General features: G+C 56.9%; 1 protein-coding gene across 1 annotated transcript in view; it reads right to left on the bottom strand.

Moving 5' to 3' along the window:
• Positions 1-3,424: 3,424 nt before the first annotated feature.
• ITGB2 (integrin subunit beta 2) overlaps positions 3,425-18,959 on the bottom strand; it is a 31,118-nt gene continuing 15,583 nt past the window's right edge. The window contains exons 4-16 of the mRNA XM_061167446.1: positions 14,865-15,051; positions 13,706-13,876; positions 13,291-13,532; positions 12,270-12,425; positions 11,182-11,277; positions 9,273-9,362; positions 8,416-8,556; positions 6,769-6,956; positions 6,442-6,686; positions 6,112-6,331; positions 5,725-5,927; positions 4,064-4,230; positions 3,425-3,897 (exon numbers count right to left, since the gene is read on the bottom strand). Coding sequence (XP_061023429.1) covers positions 3,835-3,897; positions 4,064-4,230; positions 5,725-5,927; positions 6,112-6,331; positions 6,442-6,686; positions 6,769-6,956; positions 8,416-8,556; positions 9,273-9,362; positions 11,182-11,277; positions 12,270-12,425; positions 13,291-13,532; positions 13,706-13,876; positions 14,865-15,051 — 2,169 coding nt within the window. The 3' untranslated portion in view covers positions 3,425-3,834. The remainder of the gene's footprint in view (positions 3,898-4,063; positions 4,231-5,724; positions 5,928-6,111; positions 6,332-6,441; positions 6,687-6,768; positions 6,957-8,415; positions 8,557-9,272; positions 9,363-11,181; positions 11,278-12,269; positions 12,426-13,290; positions 13,533-13,705; positions 13,877-14,864; positions 15,052-18,959) is intronic.

Here is an 18,959-nt window from a genome sequence, read left to right as displayed (position 1 = left end):
CCCACAGTCTAGAAACAAACATCCATGGAGTTGCCTATATAAGCGAGGTAGGATTGTGATCCTAACTGAGTCTCTAAATCTGTGTTTAAAGCAGAGTGAAGGAGAACACTATAGGATCTGGAGGGTGAGGCTCCAGCTGTTTTCTCTTCTGGCCCACAGGCTCCTGCTGTTGGAAGGAGGAGGTTTAGCTGGGGGTTTAGGAACCAAGGGGTCAGGGCGTCTGGAGAGGACTGCACCGGTTGTGAGAGAGAGGGAGGAATAAGATCACCGCTGCCTGTCTGTGTAGATGCAGATGCGCAGCAAGGGCAGGGAGACCCCACCCAGGGGCCGCACCCAGGCGGCCCCAGAGGAAGGAGGCGCTTGGGGGAGGAGCCAGACGTCCTCGGACTTGCCTGTCTGACTTTGGGGGGTTGGGGGTGGGGGCGTCTGCAGGGCCTGGGGGCTGGAGTGGGGCCCCTGAGTGTGCAGACCAGGTGTGAGGAGGGGCTCGCCTGCCAGGGTGGCAGGGAGGGTAAGGTCAAGACCGGACACACGCACAGTTACCCACATAAACCAGGTGAGGAGCCGGCATGACCCGCGGCCCAGCGTTGTCTGGAAGGGAGTCCATTCTGTTCAATCGGGTTTAACATTTTGGAAAACCACAGCCCGGTTCTCCTGGGCGCGGAAGGATGCGGCACCACGAAGGTGGTAGAAGGTTGACCTTCGGCTGCTCTGAGTCAAGCCCGCGTACTTATGAACAGGGCAGGAAGGAGAGACGCCCGGGCGCTGGAGCTAAGGCTTCGACAGGGCAGGAAGGAGAGACGCCCGGGCGCTGGAGCTAAGGCTTCGACAGGGCAGGAAGGAGAGACGCCCGGGCGCTGGAGCTAAGGCTTCGACAGGGCAGGAAGGAGAGACGCCCGGGCGCTGGAGCTAAGGCTTCGACAGGGCAGGAAGGAGAGACGCCCGGGCGCTGGAGCTAAGGCTTCGACAGGGCAGGAAGGAGAGACGCCCGGGCGCTGGAGCTAAGGCTTCGACAGGGCAGGAAGGAGAGACGCCCGGGCGCTGGAGCTAAGGCTTCGACAGGGCAGGAAGGAGAGACGCCCGGGCGCTGGAGCTAAGGCTTCGACAGGGCAGGAAGGAGAGACGCCCGGGCGCTGGAGCTAAGGCTTCGACAGGGCAGGAAGGAGAGACGCCCGGGCGCTGGAGCTAAGGCTTCGACAGGGCAGGAAGGAGAGACGCCCGGGCGCTGGAGCTAAGGCTTCGACAGGGCAGGAAGGAGAGACGCCCGGGCGCTGGAGCTAAGGCTTCGACAGGGCAGGAAGGAGAGACGCCCGGGCGCTGGAGCTAAGGCTTCGAGGCGGGAGCGCGCCCGGGCTCGCCACGCTCTGGGATTGGCGGCCGGACGGCGAGGCGGCAGAGGCCCTAGGTGGGAGGGGGAGCGCCCCCTGCAGGAGAGCAGGCGGCAGTGCAGGTTACTAGCGGCAGAAGTAACCTACTAGACTCGTGGTCGAGGTGTGCGTGGGTGCTCAATCGCGTGCAACTCTGTGCAACCTCATGGACTGTAGCCAGCCAGTTCCCTCTGTCCAAGGGATTCTCCAGGCAAGAATACTGAAATGGGGTGCCATTTCCTCCTGCAGGGGATCTTCCGGACCCAGGGATCGAACCTGCGGCTACTGAGGCGTCTGCACAGGAAACCTCACTCTTCTGCCACCTGGTGGACGACGTGGGCAGTTTTATTTCTTTAAACCTTGCTCTTTGGAAAAGACCCTGACGCTGGGAAAGATTGAAGGCAGGAGAAGCGGACGACAGAGGACGAGACAGTTGGATGGCATCACCGACTCAACGGACAGTGAGTTTAAGCAAGCTCTGAGAGATGGTGAAGGACAGGAAGGACTGGCGTGCTGCAGGCCATGCGATTGCGAAGAGTCGGACACGACTGAGTGACTGAACTCAGGTCTGGACCATGTGCCCTTCCATCTCAGCGTGCATCCTTTATCATTTCACACCAGCAGGGAGGCTATCCTGCGTGTACCTCCGTGAGGGCAGTGAGCGTCTCTCCTTAATCAATCTTCTCTGCTGCTGCTGCGTTGCTTCAGTCGTGTCCGACTCTGTGTGATCCACAGACGGCAGCCTACCAGGCTCCCCCATCCCTGAGATTCTCCAGGCAGGAACACTGGAGTGGGTTGCCATTGCCTTCTCCAATGCATGAAAGTGAAAAGTGAAAGTGAAGTCACTCAGTCGTGTCCGACTCTTCGCGACCCCATGGACCACAGCCCACCAGGCTCCTCCATCCATGGAATTTTCCAGGCAAGAGTACTGGAGTGGGGTGCCATTGCCTTCTCCAATCTTCTCTGCAGTGACTGGCAAAGGCAGAACTCCATAAGTGCTGTTTGAATGAACTGATGTTCTTTTTAACAAAGCATTATGCTGGGGTTTTAATAAAGAATTATATATTTTAGGGAAAGATAAGGGCAAATATCATCTGAAACTATGTCTATGCATTTGAATATATATTCACAAACACGCACTCCATACTCAACATCTGTCTGCTTCTCTTAGGTCTGTGTAACATGAAGAGAGCCAGCACCAGCAGGGTTTCAGAGGATGTATTTTTTTGGTTTTTGTTTTTTCATTTTTGGCTGTGCTGGGTCTTTGCTGCTGCCCAAGGGCTTTCTCTAGTTGCCCTGAGCAGGGGCTCCTCTCTATCTGCAGTGTACCTGCTTCTCTTGTGGCAGAGCACAGGTTCTAGGGAGCCTGGGCTTCAGTAGTTACAGCGCATGGACTCAGCTGCCCTTCGGCATGTGGGATCTTCCTAAAGCAGGAAAGGAACCTGTGTCCCCTGCACTGGCAGGCAGACTCCCAACTCCGTGACCAGGGAAGTCCCAGAAAATATTAGCTTACGGGAATACGGCCCTTTCCTTGGGGATCCAAGGACTGCCCCATCCTCATGGGCTCTCACTGGCCACACCTGGACCCTGACCCACACCAAGCCTACAGAGACTGGCAGATACACACAGGTCTTGGTGATCACGGTGGGACCTTCCCGATGCTGTCATCACACATCCGGTCAACATGACCTCTAGGTCACTCTAGAAAACATCTAGAAACACTCTAGAAAACAGCCCACAAGAAACACACTCAAACTCTGTCCCATCATTAGCCGAGAGCAGGTGTAGACAGCGGAGTGGGGTACAGACGCCCACTTTCCCATCTTGCCTCGGCCCCACTCAGGCACCACAATGGGACCCCCTTCGGGGGGGCTTCTCCTTCTCAAAGCTGCTTATGAGGGGGACCCAGGCAGGGACAGAGAGAGGCTTGCACAGGCAACAGGTGAGGAAGGAGAAAAAGAGAACCCCATGCCCTGGCCCAGAGGCCGTGTGGACCCTCAAAGTGCAGTGGGGGAGGAGCAGAGCCTGGCTCCCATGGAAGCTTCTGCACAGGAAGATTTTATTGATTTTTTTTATTGATTGGGGGGCAGCATAACCAAGGGGATATAACTTCATACCCTGAGAAGTTCACATATAAATAATTCTTCATCAGACTGCTGTGCTAATTTTTACAAAGGACTGGTGTGTAACCGTACAAAATGTAGGCAATTCCTTCTCTGACTTGCTATCAAAAGTTATTGACATCAAGGGGGAGGCTGGCCCTTACCATGAGCCCATAGGATCATCTGGTCACGCCCATCATTCTGGGGCAGGAAAAGCAGTGCATTTTTGGTTAACAGTGGAGTTGTCAAGCATCATCAGCCACGTCCACAAGGCAGCAGGGTCACGGTCGGCCTGCTGGAGGGGACGTGGAGAGGGGGTGGTCCCATCTGGGTGGTGCAGAAGGCCTTGTCTTCACCAGGCACCCCTAACTCTCGGCAAACTTAGGGTTCATGACTGTCGTGGTGGCACTCTTGAAAAGAGGGTTATCCTGGTGAGAAAAGCAAACGTGGTTTGTCAGCACAGAGAGGAAGACGCTGGGCTCTGGGCCACAACAGTGTTCACTGGGGGTGGATGAGGTTCAGGGGTGGGAGATGGGGACGCCTTGGCTTGGAGGGTAGGAGGTGGGCCTTTGCGGGGGCCCCGAGGGCACTCACGTTGTTCCACTGGGACTTGAGCTTCTCCTTCTCGAAGCGATGGTACTCCCTGAGGTCGCTCAGGTGTGTCAGGGCCTTCCAGATGACCAGCAGGAGGATGCCAACCAGCACAACTCCCCCCACGGTGCCCCCCACAATGGCAGCGATGTTGGGGCCCTTCACACACTCTAAGGCAAGGAGGTGCACAAATGGGGTGTCAAGACTGCCCCAGCTCCCAAGCCCCAGGTTTCGGCCCAGTCCCTGCATGATGTCGAGGTCCCACTGCCAGATCTCTGTGGCAGGTAGTAAGCAAACCAGCCCCAGCCCCAGCCCCCAGCCCAGCAGAGCCCAGAGCTGAGCACAAGGCCAGGCCCCGTGGTTCCCAAGGAAGTCAAGAGGGCCCTTGTTTACAGAGAAGGAAAGGGGTGCCCGGGTTGCCAGTAACCAGGGCCAGACTCTGGCCTCCCACCCGGATCACACTGTATCAGAGTTTAGGGGGGACTCTCCTCATGCAGGCATTCCCCGGGAGACTCATAGCAGCAGCCTTGGGAATGGGAGGCGGGGTCCCAGTGCCCAAGGGGGCTGCACCCAGCCTCCTGCTGAGCTCAGGTAGGGGTCTCTAGACTGCAGCAGGCCCACCCTGGCTGCCGACAAAGGCACAGCACTCGATGCGAGCCCCTCCCTGTCTGCCTGGCTGAGGGGCTCCCTCGTTCATCACCCTGGGGAGGCTGGCCTGGAAGCCTGTGCCTGGACCCTCAGCCTCTGAGTGGGAAGGGTGGGGCACTCAGATCTGGTGTCTAGATGGCTCTGGGCGCTGCTGCTCCAGCCCTTACACCCATCCCCTCAGGCGTCTGTGGCTCTAAGTCCCTCCTCTCGCAATGTCATCATCACTCAACGTACCTCCTTGAAACTGACCTGCCCTCTGCCCCTACTTGTCACCTGTCCCTTCTGATCCTGCCCAGAGTTGCATTCCAGAGCAGGCTCTGTCCACGCCGCCCCCAGGACCCCAAGCCAGCCCTGCTCAGTGCCTGGACCGGGCAGTGGCCCTTCCCAGGTGTGTGTCTGGCTCGTGAAAGCCGTGTGCTCCTCTGAAAGCTGCTGGCAGCCTCCTTTCATGTCTGGGAAGAGACCTAAGGCTCCCCTGGACTCTCAGGGCTCCACTAAGTGCCAGCTCAGCACCTCCGACCTTCTCCAACTGTCTGCAACTGTCCTCCTTAGAGATACCTTCAGACCTCTGACCTCAGAGACAGGCCCCGCTGGAGTCTTTGTCCCTCAGAACCTGCTCATGTGTCCCCAGCCTGTGTCATGGGGGGACCTATGACGACTGCGCTGGCCTCTGGGTCGTGGGCAGAGCCGGGTGACTGGCGGGTAGTGGGCATCTGGGGAAGAGAGCAGCAGCTCTGCGGGCCCCTCCAGGGCAGGGGCTGGACTTGGGGCTGGAGGTCTCCACGGTCCCCTCTGCCCGGCTCTCAGGACCCGCTCTGCAGACGCGCTCAGCTTGGGGCAGCGCTACTGTGGGACAGCCCACCGCCCGCGTATACGACCCGGGCAGGCTGAGAGATGAGGTGGGGGCGGGGTACGGTGGGGATGCGGCGGGGATTGGCTGAGAGATGCGGGGCCCGGGGGTGGGGAGTGGGGGCGCGGCGGGGACCGTTCCGATGTCCCCCCATCCCCGGGCTCACCGCGCGTGTCGTTCACGTGCACGTCGTATCTGTCCCGCCCGTCGCGCTGCACCAGGGTGTAGGTCATCCAGCAGCCCTCGGAGTCGCGCTCCTTGCACTTGCGGCCGGGCAGCGGGTTGGACAGCAGCTTCGTCTCCCCGCACGCTGCGCTGCAGTTCTTGGCGAAGGGGCCCTTGTCGAACTTCAGGCACTCGGTGCAGGGGCTGCGGGGAGCCGGGGCGTGAGCGCCGGCGGGGTTGGGAGGAGCGGCCATCCGGAGCCGCGGGTCTGTGCGGGGCCTTCTGGGGAGGGCGGGCCGCCCGCGCCCCCGCCCCGCGCCCGGGGCCGGGCAGTGGTTCTCCCCACCCCGCAAGCAGGTGCGAGCCCGGCGTGGCGGCGGACACTCACGCAAAGCCGGCGCAGGGCGCGGGGCAGCCGGGGCAATCTAAGCACAGGGGCGGCTGGTAGCCGGGGTCGCACTGGCACACGTTGCAGCGGCACCGGCCACGGCCGCTGCACTCGACGCCGTTCAGGTTGAGGCAGCCCTGCGTGGACTTGAGGCACTGGCACGCCGAGCCCTCGTACTGGTCCTGGCACCTGCAGGTGCCGCAGAAGCAGAGCCCCCGCCCTGGAAGACAAGGCCGCCTAGGACTCAGCCCCTCCCGAGCCCCGCCCTGGCCAAGGCCCACGGCCCCTTGCGGCCGAGGCTCTCTCTGCCCCGCGGCCCCCAGCACTCACTGTCGCCCCCGCAGACTTGGCCGTCGTAGCGTTCGCAGTTGACGTTGTCACACTCGCAGAACTGGCCGTAGATCTTCTTGTTGGGCACGTCGCTCGTGTGGCACACGCACTGCCCGCAGATGCAGTCCCCCAGCCCCGAGCAGATGATGGAGCTGTTGTCCTTGCGGCAGCTGCCCTCCAGCTCCTGGCTGCTCCGGCCCTGCGTCTGGCACTCGCAGTTCTTCCCGATGTAGCCGGCGTCGCACCTGCGGGAATGCGGAGTCAGAGCCCTGCTTGAGCGAGCCCTGCTTCCAGGCGCCTGCTCCGCGGGCGGGGCGGCGGCCTCACCTGCAGACGCCGCACTCCATCGAGCCTCTGCCACCGCAGACGCTGCGGTCCCTGCTCGCGTCCCGGCATTGGCACTCGCACCGGGGGAGGACCCGCACGGTCACCGTGTCCGTAAAGCCCAGCGCCCGGATGGTGAAGGACTGTTCCTGGATGCACTCGGTGGCTGTGACCTTCACCTGGAAGGTGATCTGTCATGGGAAAGTAGAGCTCAGGTGAGCACTGGACCCCGGGGTCATGACCCTGCTCTGATCTCCCCTGGGCAACATGGACAAGGGCACAGCCTAGAAGGGTGAAGGTCACCATTCCCCGATACCAGCCTGGTAGGGTGCTGCCTCTGCTGGGCCGGGGAGGGACTGGATGGAGGTGGGAGAGGGGAAGGACACGGACATTCCAGGTGGCTCCAGGGCTCAGGAAGGGAGATGAGGGAAAAGAAGATGAGAGCTGGAAACTCAGAGATGCTGGAACATGCACCCCCCACCCAGCTCCCCCCACCCACCATCCTCAGGTGGCCTGGACTTGCACGGGAGGTGTCTTTAGAATTCTTTTAATCACGCATCTCTTAAAGGGATTTTAAAGTGATTTCGTATTAATAAATGATGTATATTTTCTCCAGGTATTTTGTCCTGAAGCCCTGAGGCTAAGATGTCAGAATACCACAGGAAGTCCTAGGTATCTTGCCTGTGAGGGTGTATCTTGAGCCTGAAGGCCCCAGAAGAACTGAGCCGGCAGCGCAGAGTGCCCCCCTACCCACACTGCTCTGCTGCTCAGCCCGCAGGGAGCTTCACGGAGCACCCGCTCAGCCTCACTGCCTGTCAACATAAGTGAGTCTCCACCCAGTACATGAGGGCAGAGCGGAAACATCAGGGAGGAATCAGGCAGTCAACACCGAGTGCATTTGGGTATGGATCCCCCAGTAAGAGGGGCAGAGATTTCAGTCAAAAATTCACATGCATTTAAATCACATATTTGAAATAATTTCAATGTCATTCAGAAATAAAAGCAACTATTTTGCTGAATATTAATTCACAGCTGGTGAAAGAAAACATTTAATCATTCCTGGTCATGACAAATTTAAACTATTAGAGAAATAACTCACTGCCTGCTTGTAATCATCTGTGTGGCCCCTGCTTTAATGTCTTTGTCAAAAAACAAGAATATAGGGACTTCCCTGGTGGTCCAGGGGTTGAGAATCTGCCTCCCAATGCAGGGGACTTGGGTTCCATCCCAGGTTGGGGAACTAAGATCCATGTGCCAAGGGTCAACTAAGCCCGCTCGCCACAACTGGGGAGCCCACATGCCACAACAAAGACCTGACACACCCAAATAAATAAATTCATAACAATAATAACAATAAACAAAAACACAAAAATCAGGAAAATCAAACCAAAACAGATGCCCAGAGGGGAAGGAATGCCCTCTTTAGGTGTGTGGTGCTATGCCCAGCATCTGCCCCCAGGGGGCGCTGCAGTCCTCGCAGTCTGGGATCTGTCCACACCAGGCCACAGGGTTTGTGGACTTTAAAGGGAAGAAACTGGACCGGAGGTGGACAGGCCCAACCTCTAGCTGATCCCCCGTAGGCTGTTGGCCAGGGCACACCCTCTTGCTGTCCCAGGGGAGCCCCTTCCAGAGGCTGGGAGGGAGCCTCACCGGGACGTTGATCTGGACGCCGTCGCAGTCCCCTCTGGGCTGGTCCACCTTCGACACCCCTTTACTGCAGAAGGAGTCGTAGGTGACTTTCAGGGTGTCAGGGAGGGTGTTGTGATCCAGGAAGACTCTGGAGGACAGTTTCTGTGGGGAGACAGCGGCGCCATCAGACTCATCTTGCTGTCCCGGCCCTTCCAGGCCACGGCTGGCATGCCTCTCATCCCCCCCACCCACCATGCATCCACAGAGAGCTCTGTGGGTGCCAGGTTTCCCATATCATGCCCCCCAAGACAGGCCAGTGGAGGGTACAGACGTGGAGATGGGTCCCAGCCCCATGAGAACGGGAGCTCAACTGTCGACTCACCACTGAAACCCCAGTGCCTGGCACAGGGCAGGAGCTGGAAAAACTGTTTAAGTGAATGAGAGAGAGTGAGACAGACAGAGAGAGAGACAGAGATAGATGCAGAGAGCTGAGATAGCCCCCCCGGACAGCATCTGGCGTTTGGGAGGGCCTGCTGGGGCCTAGGGCTCCAAAGGGCAGGAGCAGCAGACGGCGCTCCCCCATGGGGCTCCGACTTCACCCAGCAGCACCAGCGCTTCCTGGTGTCCCCAGCGAGCTGTACCCGTGAGGCCCTCAGGCCCTGAGGCTGTAAGAGGGCCTGGTGCTCGTGTTCCAGCAAAGTGCAGGAGGGCCTGGGGTGGCACCTACCATGCCATTAACCATGAAGGACATTACTGCTCCGGGGAGGCGCCTGAGGGTGGCCCAGACAAGGCCGGGGCTCTCCGCACCAGACCACCCTCCTGTCGACCTGCGGGGAGGTGGGGGGACCCCGTCTTTGCTGACTCCCCGGGGGACTCACATTGTAGGCACTCTTGATAAGCTCCACCACGTTCTTGGAATCTTCAGACAGCTCCCCGACTGCAGACTTGGGGATGATCTCCGTCAGCTTCTGTCAGGGCAGAACACAGGTGGTCGTGGCCAGAACCACAGGGCCAAGGACGCCTCAGTGTCCACCCAGTCTGTCACACCCCCAGGGGTTTCCTTCCTGCTGGTGAGATGGCCCAGACAACCCCCCACTTGACTTCTTACTGTGCGCATGGTCAGTGTTGTGTGGGCAGACATTTACTTGGTATAAATACTTCCCCCTGGTCTATTTCAAGCTGGTCACTGAGGGCAGAGCCGGGAAGATGTGCCACAGCTAGGGGCCCGCCCCACCTCGCAGATGTGACAGGCACAAACGAACCAAGGGCACAGGTCATTGTAAAATGTGGCATAAAGTCAGGAAGCGCCATGTACCGAGCGTGTGCATGAGTTGACATAACTTCAACAATGGCTGCATTAAATAACAGCATGCCGGTTGACTCTGATAGGCGGGGCCACACCCAGTCCAGGTACACCTCTGGGTAGGCAGGCCGGAGCACTGGGTCATGCAGGCAAGCCTGGGGCCAGCCTCTGCCCCCGCCTCTGCCCTCTGCTTCTTTGTGCCCTCTGCCCCCGCCTCCTCCCAGCTTAGCTTATTTTTCACAGGAAATTGCACCATCACTTTATCTTGCAGAGCGGAGGGCTGGGTCATGTCCCTGCCCCCAACCCTGCAGTGATGCCCTGGAATGGAGTCCAGTCCCCTCCATTTGTGGCTCACGAGGACCATCACAACCTGGCCACCCACCTTGGACCTCCATCACCAAGTGGGTGATGCTCCTAGCTCCTAGCTCAGGACCCTGCTGGGACTCGGGAAGTCCTCCCAGCCACCTGCTCTCCACTCAGAGCAGAAACATATACTGAGGAGGGTCCCACATAAACTGTCCACATAGACCCTGAGCCTCCTAGGACCCCCCCGGGAGCCCTAGGAATGGGGGTCAGGAAGCTGAGGCTCAGTGAGGCCTGCAACTGCCCAGGGCCTTGTCCTTGCTGTCGGGGAGCAGGGTCCGGGGTCCATGTCTTCCATCTCCAGCTCCTGCCCTCTCACCACACTGCCTTCTGGGACACGACTTCTGCTCCTCGAAGCAAAGTGCTGGGACCCATGCGGCCACTTGGTGAGGAGAGACTGCCGCGTCCGGTAATGCGGTCGGGGACACAGCAACTGGAGGTTCTGACCTGCCGGCGCTCAGGCAACTTGTGCAGACGGTGGTCTCTCGGCCGCACCCAGCCATCAGCCCTGCACTGTCCCTGTGGTTTGGCCAGCTCCCACCACTCGCCCCTGGCCACTTGTCCCTCTTCCTTCTGCGTCCCCTGCATCCTGTGCCCGAGGTGGGGCCCTGAATGCTGACGGTGGGTGCAGCTGGTCCCACCGTCGGGCCTGCAAGTGTCCCACAGAGGCATAGCAGGTCACAGGCAAGAGGAAGGAGCCTGGGACTTAGGGGAGGAGAGGGGCCAGGAGGCGCCCCCAGCCCATCGCAGCCAGAGAGGCCGCCACGCTGAGCCCAGCAGACGGAAACACAAGACAGCAAGTAAAACAGCCCTCCAGTGACGGGCAGAGGGGAGAAGAAGTGCTGATGTGCAAATGCACGTGGACACAAAACAAGGAACTTTTCCTGATGTGAAGAATGGGACCTGCCGACTTGAAGGGTTTGCTATGTTGCAGCAAAAGCACGATCACTGAGCCACAAGGACCTGTCAGCTCCTCCTCCGCAGTGCTCACTGCCTGGGGCCGCCCGCCTGGCCTCGGCCAGCACACCCAGCGTGGAAGCAGCACTCAGTCTGATCACCCCAGATTTTGTCACTCTTCCACTGCAACACCTTGTCCTGCCAGCTTGCTTAAGCCCACTTACCTCGTACGTTTTCACCATCTTCTTGGTTACCGCAAAGATGGGCTGGATGTTGCTTTCTGCCAGTTTGTGTGCCAGCTGGCCCACCGATGGGTAGTCCTAGAGAGGAGACCCCTGGTCAGATGGCCCTGAGGCTGGGGACAAGCCATCCAGGCCACCCGTCAGCTCCTACAGGCAGAAGTGACTGCCCAGAGTGCAGAGGCTCCGCCCTGCTTGCGCTGTGATGGGGCTGTTCCTAGTGATGTTTGCAAACACATAAGAGAATGGGGTTAGTAGGGAGAGAATGGGATTAGGAGGGAAATGGACAATACTGAAATACACTCAAGAAAATATTAAAAGTTGTGGTGTGTTTCTTGATCAATGCACCAAAAAAGAAGTCCAGTGGCAAGTAACGATTCACAGACCCTCAACGTGGAGATGAGTGAGCAGTACTTTGCTGTGTCTGAGCTGTAGGGCACTGGGAAAACCCCTCTGGAAACGCTGGGACTGAGATCACAGACGCTGCCCCCCAGCATGCGCTTAGTCACTGAGTCGTGTCCAAATCTATGTGACCCCATAGACTGTAGCCTGCCAGGCTTCTCTGTCCATGGGATTCTCCAGGCAAGAATACCAGAGTGGGTTGCCATTTCCTCCTCCAGGGGATCTTCCCAACCCAAGGATCGAACCCGAGTCTCCTGTGTCTCCTGCCTCGCAGATGGATTCTTCATGCACTGAGCCAGTGGGGAACAGCACAGTGGTGCCTATTTTCATAGCCATCTCATGTACGGTTTCAGACAGATGCTTACAGGAACCTCAGATGTCACATTCGTCCTGCCCCAGTCGGGCCCCTGAGAGCTGCCCCCACCACCTCCTGCCTCAAGTCTGCAGGCGGAGGGCCCCAAGGGTCCCATCTCTGAAATCCTCTGTAGCTCCAGGGATTACAATGCCAGCAGACCAGGGAATTCTGCCCTCTTGGTGCCATCAAAGTGCCTCCCTGGGAGCAAGGGCCCCTTCCCGCCCTCTGGACCCCAGGCTGTGAGTGAGTCTGCATCCCTGCTCCCCTGGGACAGACCCACACCCTCCCACCTCCCACCCCTGGACACTGCACTCACAAATTCGTTGCTGCTTTTGTACAGGTTGTCTTCCAGGTGGCAGCGGCCATCGTTGGGGGTGAGGATGGCACCCAGCTTTCCATCGCCCGCAAAGTGGAAGCCATCATCCGTGGCAAACACCAGCAACCTGGTGACATTGCGCCAGCCGATTTCCTCCTGACAAGGAGATGGTGGGAGTGACCTGCCTCGGTTTCCCCAGCAGGGTCCCCACAGACTGCAGGAACAGAGGCTGAGCTTGCTATGGGGGCCTCGTGTGCCCCCAACAAATGGGTTTTCTAGGGAGCATGGGGACCAGAGAAGGTCCCAGCTGCTCAACTCAGGGTCCCGTGTCTGCTGCAGATTCCAGCACCCAGCGTATCCTGAGAAGTGTCTCCAGGGTGACAGCCTCCCTGATTGCCTGGGCGGGTGTGGGACGCCAAGGGGATAGGAATGCATGTTCACATCTGAACACTGCATGCTCCATGCCCAGTCAGCTCAGACTTGGGAGCACTTCCTAAGGAGAAGCTTCTTTTCCCAAAGAAGAAAAAATACTTAGAAATGTTTATCTCAGTGGAAAAGCACTGCCAACACAGAGGAAAGCGGCCACGGACACTGGGGTAAGGGGGTGATGGAGCCAGGGCACATCAGCAACATGCAACATGAACCATGATAATCACACAGACATGAAAGTGTGGGTCTATGAGGCAGGGCGGTGTGCCCAGGGACCAGAGTGCCTGGAGGGTTGGGATCCCATCTGTGAAGGCGACAGGACTGCGTGGCTAAACGGGATCGATGCGCTGTAACGTCACAGATACAGCGGCGGGACAAGACCATGTGGGGAGGGGTCAGCAGCGGCCAGGGGGTGGCTGGCACTGACACCGAATCCACATAGCTGGGGGTGAGCCTGGCCAGGACACCCTTATTCTCTGAGGGGCTCTGGAAGTAGGGGGACTACCAGGATCGGGCGGCAAAGGGGTCTTGCTTCCCAGGGTCATTTCCTTGTATTTGGGCTTCAGGTGGTTTGCTCAGGATGAAGCCTCACCGGGCACGCGGCCACCTGCATCATGGCGTCCAGCCCTCCCTCAGGGGCATCCAGGTTCCCCGAGATCAGCTGCTTCCCGACTTCTGTCTCGAACTGTTTGGAGTTGTTGGTGAGCTTCAGCACGTGCCTGAAGGCGAACGGGGGCTGGCACTGCTTCTCCTTGTTGGGGCAGGGGTTCCGCAGCTTCTCGGGGTGCGTGTTGACGAAAGGGAGCACCGTCTTGTCCACGAAGGACCCGAAACCTGGTGGACAGTAGGGGGCCGTGAGCCTTGACTTCCCTACCTCTTACCAGCATGAGGGAGGAAGGCCCGGCAAGTGGGGAGGGGCCTGGCGCCCTGCCTTCAGGATACAGGGGAGCAGAGGTGGCTGGGACCAGGGCTTGGGGGTTTGGGGGAAGAAGGAGTAGCTGCCTCACCGATGCGGCCCGACTCGGTGATGTCGTTGAGGGCCCGGAGCAGGTCACCCCCCAGCTTCTTGACGTTGACGAGGTCATCCACCATGGAGTAGGAGAGGTCCATCAGGTAGTACAGGTCGATGGGGTAGCCCTTGGCCCTCTGGAAGGTCACGTTAAATGCAGCTGCCTGACCTGCCAGGATTTGGGAGAGAGTCAGGGTGCACCACCTGGTCTGGGGGTGTGGGGTTTCAGGGGCACTGTTGCCTCTGCAGGCCTCAGAACCCTCAGGACTCCCCCATTCTCTGAGGCTGGTGGATAAGATGCAGGGTGCCTACTCAGATCCCGATTTCAGGTAAAGCGCACATTCTGACATAGAAGACCATCTGGATACAAGATGTGCTGGATACAAGAAGATACAAGAAGTGCTCATTGTTTATCCAGCACTGTTGAGATTCAGATCCACCTGGATCTCCCTGGGTCTCCCTGGCAAGGCCTTCTCTACCACCAGCCGCTAAGCAAACCTGTCCTGTGCCCAAAAGGGCTCCCTGGCCATCCTGGGGACACCCCCTGCTTTCCTCAATCACAGCCCTGCCGGCTTCTGCTCCTCATCATCTTAATCACTGCCTGCACATGTTATGACTTGTTTCCTGTCGATACAAACAGCCTGTGTCCCCAGCTCTCAGGTAGGTGCCTGGCACACAGCTGGTGCTTGACAAAGCCATGATGAATCAAGTCCCCTCTGCCAGCCCACTTTCCAGCATCAGCTCTCCCGTGTGGCTGCCCCAGCCCTGCCCAGGCCCGTCCACCATCAACCCCTGCTGCTCCACCATGCCACCTTCCTGAAGGGTGTTTCTTGGAGTGCTAACAGGGAGCTGTGTCCTAAACCTGGGTCTGTGGTCAAGTCAGGTGGGCAACACTGATTCAAAGGTTTACTTGGGTTCCTAGGTTACAGGCCTTATCAGAGCCTTCACTCAGCCAAAAATAGCTCATCTTCTGAGGGAGGGATACAGGAGTGTTTTCCAAATGGTTTAGTCTCCCTTTTTTTAGGACGCAGAACTCAGTGCTAAAAGCGAGACTAGGCGCCGGCTGCAGGCGGGGTGCTGGGGACATCTTCCTGGGGCAGGGACACGTGGATACACGTGCCATCAGGGCCGGCCCACCCCTAGCCAGCCAAGCCTACCTGGTCTCAGGTAGAGCGTCACTTCCTGTGGGGACAGCTGCTTCTGCTTCTGTCTGCCTGCCTGGCTCTCCCGGGTCTCAGCGAGGCTCCTGGGATCCATGATGTCATCAGCGGCACAGCCCTTTGACAGCAGCTGCGCCCGTGTGTCACAGCGAGCGGAGTCGGGCTCCCCTTGCCCTGTGAAGTTCTGGGGGAGGCAGGGGCCAGGGGTAGCACAGAGAAGATATGGGAGCCCATGCTGTGGGTGCCATGCCAGGCTGACCCCCTCATCCGCCCCACTGTTCAGGAAGAGGTCCCTGGGGGGGGGGGGCGCGGGAATGGGGGGTGCTGGGCAGCCTCTTCACAAGGCTCGGGGTCCCAGGAGAGCCTGGCGCCAGCGGGCTTCTCCCCACAGCCTCCAGCAGTGGAAGCAGCTCAGGGCCAGCATCTCAGCTCCAGGCGGACCCATGGGTACCCTCCACGGCCCATCGAGCATCTGGCCCAGGTTTTCAACCCCTTCCTCAGCAGTGTCTTGCTGGGAGGGAGCGGCTCTGTCCTGAGGGAACACGGGTGCCCCTCTTGGCCCACCAGTTAATGCCCGGGCACCCTGGGAATAGAGGCCAGGGCTCTGGGCCAAGCAGATCAGAAGGAAAAGGCAGGGGAGAGCGTGGGGGTCCTGGGTCCAGGGCACTTTCCTTGTGACCACTCTGCCCCCATGCAGACCCTCTGGATGTCGCTGCGGCAGGGAGAGCCAAAGGGCCACTTCGGAGGGTCCAGCTTCCTCCCACAGAGGGAGACTAGGGGATAACAACCAGACGGGAGGCCTGATAGGAGGCACTCAACATGCTGGCAAATTTGGAAAACTCAGCAGTGGCCACACAACTGGAGAAGGTCAGTTTTTATTCCAATCCCAAAAGATAATGCCAATGACTGTTCAAACTACTGCACAATTGCACTCATCTCAAGCGCTAGCAAAGTAATGCTATAAATCCTCCAAGCTAGGTTTCAACAGTACATGAACTGAGAACTTCCAGATATTGAAGGTGGATTTACAAAAGGTAGAGGAACCAGACATCAAATTGTCAACATACGTTGGATCACAGAAAAAGCAAGAGATCTCCAGAAAAACATCTACTTTTTCTTCATTGACTACATGAAAGCCTTTGACTGTATGGATCACAACAAACTGTGGAAAATTCTTAAAGAGATGGGAATACCAGGACACCTTACCTACCTCCTGAGAAGTCTGTATGCAGGTCAAGAAGCAACAGTTAGAACCAGTCATGGAACAACGGACTGGTTGCAAATTTGGAAAGGAGTACATCAAGGCTGTATATTGTCACCCTGCTTATTTAACTTATATGCAGAGTACATCATGCAAAATGCTGGGCTGGATGAAGCACAAGCTGGAATCAAGATTGCAGGGAGAAATATCCATAACCTCAGATATACAGATGACACCACCCTTATGGCAGAAAGTGAAGAAGAACTAAAGAGCCTCTTGATTAAGGTGAAAGAGGAAAGTGAAAAAGCTGGGTTAAAATTCAACATTCAGAAAACTAAGATCATAGCATCCAGTCCCATCATTTCATGGCAAATAGATGGGGAAACAGTGGAAACAGTGACAGACTTTATTTTCTTGGGCTCCAAAATCACTGCAGATGGTGACTGCAGCCATGAAATTAAAAGACACTTGCTCCTTGGAAGAGAAGCTGTGACCAACCTAGACAGCATATTGAAAAGCAGAGACATTACTTTGCTGACAAAGTTGTGTATAGTCAAAGCTATGGTTTTCCCTGTAGTCCTGTATGGATGTGAGAGTTGGACCATCAAGAAGGCTGAGAGCTGAAGAACTGATGCTTTTGAACTACGGTGTTGGACTTGAGAGTCCCTTGGACTGCAAGGAGATCAGTCCATCCTAAAGGAAATCAATCCTGAATATTCATTGGAAGGACTGATGCTGAAGCTGAAGCTCCAATACTTTGGCCACCTGATGCAAAGAGCTGACTCATTAAAAAAGACCCTGGTGCCGGGAAAGATTGAAGGCAGGAGGAAAAGGGGACGACAGAGGATGAGATGGTTGAATGGCATCACAGACTCAATGGACATGAGTTTGAGTAAGCTCCGGGAGATGGTGAAGGACAGGGAAGCCTGTTGTGCTGCAGTCCATGGGGTCACAGAATCAGACATGACCGAGCCCCTGAACAACCAACATGGAGGCCTGAGAGCTCAGGGGGCAGGGCCAGACTAAAGGGGCGTGGCCACTAGAGGGGTGGTGCTTCCTGAGCTGCCTCTGTAGGGTCTTCACTTTTGAAACCCTATTAGTGCTTTAATTGCTGCGTGCCTGTGAGCATGCTTAGTGGCTCAGTCGAGTCTGACTCTTTGTCATCCTATGGACTGTACCCTGCCAGGCTCTCTGTCCACGGGGTTCTCCAGGCAAGAATACTGGAGTGGGTTGCCATTTCCTCCTCCAGGGGATCTTGATCCAGGGATAGAACCTGCATCTCGCATCTCCTGTGTTGGCAGGCAGATTCTTTCCCATGAGTCACTTGGGAAGCCCACTTTAAGTATTAGGGAAATAAAATTAACAGGAACGGGGAGGGAAGAAATCCCTAAAATGGAATCTGCTCAGAAGAAACTTAACCTAACTGCCTTTCAGATGCAAATGAGAAGCTCACAGGAGGGAAGGGAGAAACCCACCTGGAGGAGGGACTTTGCAAGCTGGTCTGTGACTGCATGCCAACCACAGAAGAGCACAAGACCACACCATCTCCTCCCTGCAGTGCTCTGGGTAGCAACTTTGTAACCACTTTCCCAGAGTCAGAGGAGGAAGTGGGGAAATGTATTGTGGATGTTGGGAGCCTGGCTTCTCATGAAGGGAACCAGGAACCCTCTGGTGGTGGCCAGGCAAGTGCCAAGTGACCAGGAGTGCCTACTGATCCCAGAGAGAGAGCTCAGGAAATGATGCTGGGATGTGCTAGTAGGGCACAGGGCCAGCCCCAGGGCTCCCATGACCAAATGGGGAACAATTTGAGCTTCAAAATGACAAATTGAAAGTGATAGCTTATAAGCTACTGAGTAACAAACATCTGTGGGTCCACACCAATGAGAAAGAGAGAGGGAGACTGCAGGAAGGAAATATTCCTCTTACATTAGGAGCCATTGGGGGGAGTCATGAACAGGGATGTCACCATTCTGCAACCATCCCAGTGATAACTGATTCAGGCTCCCATCAACCGAGGGACGCTAGAGTGAGTGGGTGTAGGCTTCAAGGGAAGCAGAGTGCTTCCTGGCTTCAGAGTTTCTCCCCACAAATTACTTACTAGTTGCAAAGGGGAAAACTGACATCATGGTGGAGAGTCTAGCAGACGTGTCCCTTAGATGAGTGGTCTAGGCTATCATTGCCCATATTAGGACAGAGTGCCCTGCATGGGGTTCCTGCTGAAAGGCCCACCCCGGGCGCTGTCAGAGGAAACGCCAGACAAACCCACATGAGGGACATTCTGCACAACTGTTCTGAACTCTTGGGAAATGTCAAGGATGTGAAAGACAAAGAAATCTGAGGAATGTTCCAGGTTTGAGGAGATAAAGCGACATTCAAATGCAATGTGTGATCCTGGATTATAATATTGACCAGTGAGGCAGGGATGGTAGCAAAGACATTATTGGAACAATTGGCAAAATTTGTGCAAGGTGTGTAAGTTTGTCCTTTTATTTATTTTACTTATTTATTATTTTGGCTGCACTGGGCCTTTGCTGGGTTTGGGCTTCAGTAACTGTGGTGCACGGGCTTAGCTGCTCTACGGCCTGTGGGATTTTCCCAGACCAGGGATTGAATCTGTGTGCCCTGCGTTGGCAGGTGGACTCTTAACCACTGGGCCACCAGGGAAGCCCTGAGGTGTGTAAATTTGATCAGAGTAAAGTACGGTGTTAAATTTCCAGGCTTTGATAAATGCATTGTGGTTTCGTAAGTGAATACCTTGTTTTTGAGGAAGTCCCTGGAAACCTTAAGGGACAAAGGGGCTTGTGTCTGCAACCTACTCTCCAACAATTGAGAAAAAATAATAATGTGTGTGCATGCATGTGTTTCCAAACAGACCTGCAGTGTCTGAACCT

This window comes from Dama dama, chromosome 19 (assembly GCF_033118175.1).
Source record: "Dama dama isolate Ldn47 chromosome 19, ASM3311817v1, whole genome shotgun sequence".
NCBI classification, from domain to species: domain Eukaryota; kingdom Metazoa; phylum Chordata; class Mammalia; order Artiodactyla; family Cervidae; genus Dama; species Dama dama.
The sequence above is the reverse complement of the archived record's forward strand: the minus strand, read 5'-3'. Positions and strand labels throughout refer to the sequence as shown.